Genomic DNA, 7254 nt, shown 5'->3' on the forward strand with positions numbered 1-7254 from the left:
GGCGACAGAGTTTCTGCTGACTCCGGAGAACTCCGGGTCTGTTCTAGTGATAGTGAAGAGGATAGAGAGAGGAGCTGAGAGAGATAGCATTCTCTCGGAAAAGGAGTTTTCTTCGTTCGATGGTGCTGTGTGAACAACTTTGACCTTGTTTTGCTAATTTTGCAGCATAAACTTCCAGGGAACAGTGTGCAGGAGCAGTTTTCTTTGGGGATATTGCAGTTTTCCGCATCGAGTGCTTTAGAACAGTTCGATAATGTTTGTGATGAAAACTCACTGAAGTCTAAAAATAAGTCGTAACAGATATCACGGTGGAAAGTTGTGGTGCGAAAAATAAATCTAATTATTCCCCCGGGGTGGTAATGGTGTGTGAGCGACCGACTGGTTATCAGCGGACCGGAACAGGACATTAAAGAGAGGCACTAAAAAGAGGTGGTTCATTAAACTATTTCGTCCAGCGTAAACCAATCAGCTGACGGCACGATGTCGATGATCAAATGCTGTTTCGAGCCGCTGGAAATGCCCGAGTTCCTGGACTCCTTCGTCAAAAAGTGCACCGAAGGATGTAAGTTGAATGTCACCACTCGTTACATAATTTAGGCTGTTTTACGATGTTATGCCAAGCTTTGGAAAAGCGTAATGAACCTGTGTTTGTATGGTGTTTTCGAGAAGGTACAATTCAATATTTAGAAATACGAAAAAAATTAATAAGAAGCCATTTGTCGCTTTCAATTGAATGTTGTCCTATGTGATATATTTTAATTTTATGATACGTTTGAACGAAAACTAGGATTCAGAGCATAAAAATAAATGTTATTTAACTATAATTTGAAAGATTTTCAAACATTGTGTTTTGTTTAGTGGCAATTCTTTACGAAAATAAAATTTAATCAAAATCGCAAACGAAACAAAAATCAGAAAGTAAACATTCAGAGTTGTCAAGCAACCCTGGCATGCCAAAACAAGCGCCGTGACGTCTTCTGTCAAACTGTTGGCCGTTTTTTCTCTCAAACTCAACTTTGTTTTGCCCATTCGTCATCGCAGCATAAATTAGGGGGTAAATTAGCTGATAAAAGGTAGAACAAATGCGGGCCCTTATCCAACAATGCCATTAAATCTCGTTTTGTAGTACAGTGTGTTCAGTGTGTAGTGTAGCTTGTTACTGTCCTTCTAAGCCCCACTAAAACTTTCTCCTATCGAAGATGTTAGGTAAAAGTTGAAGGCTCATTTGGTTTGGTTGACGATGCCATCGGTCCTTCGGAATTGAAGACCAATATTAATACGTAACTCGTTTGCAGGTTGTTGCGGCTGCTGTTCTGCCCTGCGGCCCCGTTACAAACGGCTGGTAGACAATATCTTTCCGGCGAATCCGGAAGATGGGCTAGTGAAATCGAACATGGAGAAGCTCACCTTCTACTCGCTCCGCTCTCCGGAAAAGCTTGACCGCATCGGCGAGTACCTGTACCAACGGGCCTCGAAGGACATCTACCGGAAGCGGTACAAGTTCGTCGAGATCGCAATGGAGGCGATGGACCTGCTGCTGATGGCTTGCCACGCGCAGATACTGAACCTGTTTGTCGAATCGTTCTTGCGCATGGTGCAGAAGCTGCTCGAGGACACTAATCCGACGCTGCAGATAATGGCCACCAACTCGTTCGTTCGGTTTGCCAACATCGAAGAGGACACCCCGTCCTACCACCGGCGGTACGACTTTTTCATCTCCAAGTTTTCCTCCATGTGTTACGGCAACAACGACGACGAGGAGCTGCGCGACAGCATCCGAATGGCGGGCATCAAGGGTTTGCAGGGTGTGATCCGGAAGACGGTTTCGGACGATCTGGTAGCAAACATCTGGGAGAAGCAGCACATGGAGAAGATCGTTCCATCGCTGCTGTTCAACATGCAGTCCGGCCCGTCCAAGTCGACGGATGCCGAAGCGACCCCTTCGACGCCACCACTGTTGGCCGAGGCCGTGCTGCGTGAGCTCGTTAGCCGTGCCTCGTTCGGACATATCAAATCGGTCCTGAAGCCGCTCTTGACGCATCTCGACCATCACAAGCTGTGGGTGCCGAATCGGTTCGCCATCGACACGTTCCGCATCGTTATGATCTCGATTCAGCCGCAGTATTCATACACCGTTGTTGAGACGCTCATGTCGCATCTCGATCAAAACCTAACTTCGTCGCCCAAAACGCGTACCTCGTTGGCGGTGGTCCTCTCGAAGATTATTGCCATCGCGGCGGGCGAGAGCGTCGGTCCGTCGGCCCTCGACATTATCAACAATCTGCTGATGCACCTGAAGACGAGCGTCAGCACGCAGCACGAGTCGGCTTCGGAAGAGACGCAGTACCAGGAGGCGCTAATCAACGCGCTCGGTGAGTTCGCCAACCACCATCCGGATTATCAGAAGATCGAAATCATGCTGTTCATCATGAACACCGTGCCCGATCCGTCGAACAAGAGCCGCGGCGATCAGCTGCTGCAGAACATCCTGCTGAAAAGTTTGCTCAAGGTCGGCACCCAGTACCGGACGGTGTCGTTCGAGAAGGCGTTCCCCGTGTCGTTCCTCCAGCCGCTGCTCAAAATGGCCCGGGCTGGCTCCATACCGATCCGGATAATCGTAATGCAAATCTTCCAGCAGCTGCTTGACCGTCACCAGAATCAGCATCTGCTGAATGTGATCGGCGTGAGCATCTATCCGACGCTCACGATCGAGCAGCCGTCCCGTTCGGACATCCTGTTCACGCACAAGTACGGCTCGAACATTCTACAGGCGATCATCGAAAGCATGTCGCAGGAGAACCACCTCGAGGTGCTGAAGTCGTCCTACAACACGATCTCCCTCGTGATCGTCGAGATGGCCTGTGGCGAGACGGTTCAGGAGATTTTGCTGTTCGTTCTCGGGTACGTAAGGGCCCAAAAGGGGACTCCATTCGAAGCTCATTTCCCGGCACTCTCTCAACCACCGTCAGTCAAACTTTAAATCCTTCCAATTCCAATAATGTTTAAACTATTCACCTTGTAAATCGAAAGACACCATTATTCGAGCAATATGTTTCATAATGTAATTGCTTTTTACATTGAACTACCTGTTTGCGATGGCATTGAAATGGCACATCACGAGATGAAACGATTCTATCGCCCTCTCACCTAGCCGCTAGAAGTACCTAAAAATAGTTGAAAATTAATCAATAATAACCCACATTGGCACGCCAATTGGTCCACTTGTGCGCCTCGGAATCGATCGAAAGCCACCGGAGCGTACGTAAATCAATTACATTCTTCCCCATCCATCCTTGCAGCCTGCAGCAAGTGGCCGTCACGGAGGTGGAACTGTCGCCGAAGCATCGTTGCAATCTGCACAGCATTGCCATTTCGCTGCTCATCCTGCTCGGGCGCTGTACGGCCATCGGCACGCTGGTCGAATACGCTGAGAAGCTCATCGAAGCACGGCGCGAAGAGGCCACCTATCTGTTGCCACCGCTGATGGACAACGAGAAGGCTGCACCGGGGCCGCTCAACACCAACCAGCCGCACCTGCTGATCGACAAGCTGGCCGTGGCCGAGTGTCTCCAGCAGGCGGGATTGGAAAACAATCGCGTTCAGACTGGTACACCGTACGGGCTGAACCAAACGGACCTCCTGACGCATCGACACTCTTGGGTCGATACGCACAGTAAGTGACGCTCGCGTGCCGTTTTGTGCACTGCACCAATTGATTGCATTTTCTTTCAATCCGCGTGTCTCGCGCAGGTGCAGTCCGGAACAGTGTGGTCGATTCGAGCTACAACGAAATCGAAAGCGTTAGCAGCTCACCCGGCGTTCAGAAGCGATCGCTCGCCTCGGAGTACAACTTCGAGTCGATGAAGCGGGTGCTGGCGGAACCGACGGAAGCCACCAAGCGGGAGGCTCGCGAGAAGCAGATGCAGATCGGGCGCGCCTTCCGCGAGACGGCGTTCGAGGATTTAGTGCGCCGGACGGAACCGAAGCACGACGTCATCCAGAACAAGCTGAACGAAATCTTTACGGCCCTGTCCGTCGAGCGGCAGATCTCGTGCGGCATCCAGGCCGGATCACTGCTGGCGGGCAACGGTGGATTGAACGGACCGCTGCTCGATGGGGCCGGTAAACAGATGGGTATCGGTGGCCAACGACCGATCTACGAGAATAACTTCCCGGAGCTGTTCTTCTATTAGGTGGCCGTAAGGGCGTTTGAGGGATTTTACGTTTTTTGTTATTTGAATTCGCTTGGGAGAGGTGTTTGTGGGCAAAACATCGCATCTTGTATTTATTCTGACCCCGAGAGTTCCGTCTGTTATCCGGTGCGTGCTAATGAATAATTTAATAAACTGCTGATAAGATATCGATTGCAGCTTTGGGCAAGATGATCGTGTCACCGCTTGATACGGAGGTCCTTACTGATTCTTTCGAATTGGACAAAAAAGGACAGCCCGCGTGATTCTGGTTTTAAGTTTTGGTTTAGAGAGTTAATGCTTTTTATTTCCGTTTCATTCATTTCATTTAGTTTAGATGACCGACAGTAGGAGAGTGGAGGTGGTGCGTGTAGTGCATGGTGCTGTGGAGGTGGCCACAAGGACCGAACCGAATTGAGCGGTTTTACAATTATCTTAAGAAATAACTTTTTGTTTCGGAGGGTTCGGCAAGAACTGCCTTGGGAAGGATGCAGAAAAGGATGGTTTCATTTTGGCTGTTCTCTGAACTACGGTTACATGTCGATGGTCGTTTACTGGGAAAAGGGCCAGCCCCGTATCTCTCTTCTCGCTACCTCTTCCCTGGCTATTTCTACTTGTACTTTCACTAACCTCCGTCGCGATCCGATAATAGTTAAATGCATTCACACTAGGAATCAGAGCAGAAATGGAAATGCAATAGAGGGGAATCCCTGGATGAAGAATGGCGCTACGGAGTACAAACGCATGGCCTGCGCGGGGAAAAGGTGTGAAGGAAACCTTAAACCTGAAGGTTCGTGATGGGTTTTGGAACTGGACTCCCGTTCGCAGAGGGGTCAATGTCAGTGATAAGAATATTTCTTCCTTCTCGTTTTACGACTCCCGCTCTGCCCTCGCACTGACTGCTTCGCTTCACGGTCCGGTTCGATTGCTTGTTACGTGTTAGGTAGGATGTTGGCGCTTACGCTGGTGCCGGTCGGTTCTGTGGTTTGGTTAATAGGGGCGCGCTGTTGATTATCGTACGGCCGCACAGTCTCTCTACTCTACCCGCAGCAGCTCCACGTCGAAGGTCAGCCGAGCGTTCGGCGGGATGACACCCGGGTGGCCACGGCTTCCGTAGGCGTAATCCGGCGAGCAGACTAATTTGGCGCGCTGGCCCACAGACATCTGGGCAACTCCTTCATCCCAGCCCCGGATAACCTCGCCCTTGCCGACCGCGAACTTGAACGGCTTGCCGCGGGTGCGCGAAGAATCGAAAACGGTTCCGTCGTCGAGGGTCCCGGTGTAGTGAACCACAGCCGTTTGACCTGGTTTCAGAGGCGAATGACAACTCCTGCGGTCAACTATAATAAATCAGAACCCTATCCAACTGACCTGGTTTCGGGAACGTGGTTTGGTCACCGTTGGCAATCGGAATGATCTGCACACCCATTTTCTCAGCGATGCGACGAAGAGCCGGCAATAAATGTAGGTCACAAGCAGAGGTCGTCGGTCACACCACAAAGCCACAAAGTTCGCACTTCTGGAAGGGAAAATGCGAACGCAACGATTAGAAATCGGACGGGCCGGAGAAAAGCGGGAGGAAATAGATAGAACGGAAAAGGGTTGAACGCAGAGTTGAAATTTGGACTCGTACCCGTGTAGAAAAGAAAATGCCGGACAGATTCTTCTTCTTCTTCGCTGGATTCGTTTTCTTGGCCCGTTCGTCGTTCGTCGATTTCATCGACCAACGCAACAACGGCTACCCTGGAATCGATGAACGTGCAGAATCGATGAAGAGAAAAGAGAACCTTCTCACTGAAGTGAGAAGTGAGAATGAGAAGAATTTACACAGTGAGAAGAATTTCGATGTTTTATTTATATGTTGCGCTACACGAAGCGTGAAAAAAAATTAAAATAATGTAAAATTAATTATTAATGTCAAATCGTTTACGCTTCGTGTGGCAGCAAAAATATACGTATATGGGTTTACGTTCGTGTTTTTGATCCGAGAAAATAGAAATAGAAAAGACATAAATTGATTTCTGAATATTATTTTCTGTTGTTTATTTGATTTCGTTGCAATACCGGCAAATAAGAGCTTAAATTATCCTCTATTTGTAAGCATGCGTAACGTTTTGACAGAAGCGTAGCAGTTTGGCATTAATCGTTAACGTCAAACTTGTTGCGTTACGCATCGTGTGTCTCCGCAGTTAAAATAGAAATCATCGACAGCAAAATCATTGCGAAAACCAGGGACCGGGAACGCTCGGTCGAAAAAACCGTAGAGAAACGAGAGAGAATATGAGAGAAAAGTTAATTATGAGAGAAAAACCAAAAATTCGCTCAAAAATACTGATTTTCAGAAAATTTGAATTTAGGACAAACTAGCAGACCCGTTAGTATAAAAATAAATAAATAAATACCTTGAATGTCGGATAGATAGTCTGTCTTTGAATGCAACAGGAACCAATAATTTCGTACTCGTTACAATAAAAGGAGATGTAGATAGTGATGTTATTCCAAAACTTTGGGATACACAATATTTTTAGTATGCCCATGAGCAAAACAGGGAGTTTCTAGATTTATTCCACAAATATTAAACGATTTGGGATTTGTTTATGGTCATGGCGAAAGCAAGTCGTACTGGAAATTGCAGTCTTCTGAATTGAAACGGTCCATCCAAAATTTTTCTGTAAAGGCCGGTTTACACGCTGCGATCTGCAATGCAATATCGCTTGAAGTGACATCTCCGGAGACGTCATAAATGTCACTGCCGCGGGTGGAAATCTGAAGACTCGACATGCAATTTGTGAACAAATTTCAAAACAGGGTCAGTTTGTCGGTTGGACATGTTGGAATCAGCCATGGAAGCAACACTGTGTTGGTTTGCCTTACCATTGTGCTTTTCGGTTAAAAAGCGAAAAAACAACGTGCGAAGAGGTTACAGTGTCGAGGAAATTGCTTTTAAATGGCATCGTATGCCTCCGCCTTTTTATTCCGATCACTATATTTTTTATTTTTTAGTTGCCAAAGACATGGCAGACTTTCGTAAATTTTTATAAATTCAGTTACACACTTTCGCGAA

At 47.8% G+C, this 7254-nt stretch overlaps 2 protein-coding genes across 3 annotated transcripts; one reads left to right on the plus strand and one right to left on the minus strand.

Moving 5' to 3' along the window:
* The first annotated feature begins 207 nt into the window (after positions 1–207).
* On the plus strand, positions 208–4369 carry LOC131205455 (protein EFR3 homolog cmp44E). Of its 2 annotated transcripts, none has more exons than XM_058197558.1 (4): positions 208–562; positions 1296–2901; positions 3300–3673; positions 3751–4369. In XM_058197558.1, the coding sequence occupies exons 1-4, from the start codon at positions 481–483 to the stop codon at positions 4191–4193; spliced, it is 2505 nt and encodes an 834-aa protein (XP_058053541.1). In that variant the 5' UTR covers positions 208–480; the 3' UTR covers positions 4194–4369. The 2 variants fall into 2 exon arrangements, with proteins under 2 accessions (XP_058053541.1, XP_058053542.1); XM_058197559.1 differs by lacking the exon at positions 208–562 and adding an exon at positions 1033–1206.
* A 654-nt stretch (positions 4370–5023) lies between these two features.
* LOC131205456 (peptidyl-prolyl cis-trans isomerase Fkbp12) lies at positions 5024–5886 on the minus strand. The gene is made up of 3 exons (XM_058197561.1): positions 5824–5886; positions 5562–5709; positions 5024–5494 (listed from the first exon to the last, which is right to left on the minus strand). Exons 2-3 carry the CDS (start codon positions 5617–5619, stop codon positions 5226–5228), a joined length of 327 nt encoding a protein of 108 aa, XP_058053544.1. The 5' UTR covers positions 5620–5709; positions 5824–5886; the 3' UTR covers positions 5024–5225.
* Between the last annotated feature and the right edge of the window lie 1368 nt (positions 5887–7254).

This window comes from Anopheles bellator, chromosome 1 (genome assembly GCF_943735745.2).
Source record: "Anopheles bellator chromosome 1, idAnoBellAS_SP24_06.2, whole genome shotgun sequence".
Classification (NCBI taxonomy): Eukaryota; Metazoa; Arthropoda; class Insecta; order Diptera; family Culicidae; genus Anopheles; species Anopheles bellator.

Excerpts from the sequence above, each read along its gene's own strand:
- LOC131205456 (XM_058197561.1), bottom strand. The coding sequence starts at position 5,619 with ATGGGTGTGCAGATCATTCCGATTGCCAACGGTGACCAAACCACGTTC. Across the intron at positions 5,495-5,561 it reads AACCACGTTCCCGAAACCAG|GTCAAACGGCTGTGGTTCAC; the intron begins GTCAGTTGGATA and ends CTCTGAAACCAG.
- LOC131205455 (XM_058197558.1), top strand. The coding sequence starts at position 481 with ATGTCGATGATCAAATGCTGTTTCGAGCCGCTGGAAATGCCCGAGTTC. Across the intron at positions 563-1,295 it reads CAAAAAGTGCACCGAAGGAT|GTTGTTGCGGCTGCTGTTCT; the intron begins GTAAGTTGAATG and ends ACTCGTTTGCAG. Across the intron at positions 3,674-3,750 it reads CTCTTGGGTCGATACGCACA|GTGCAGTCCGGAACAGTGTG; the intron begins GTAAGTGACGCT and ends TGTCTCGCGCAG.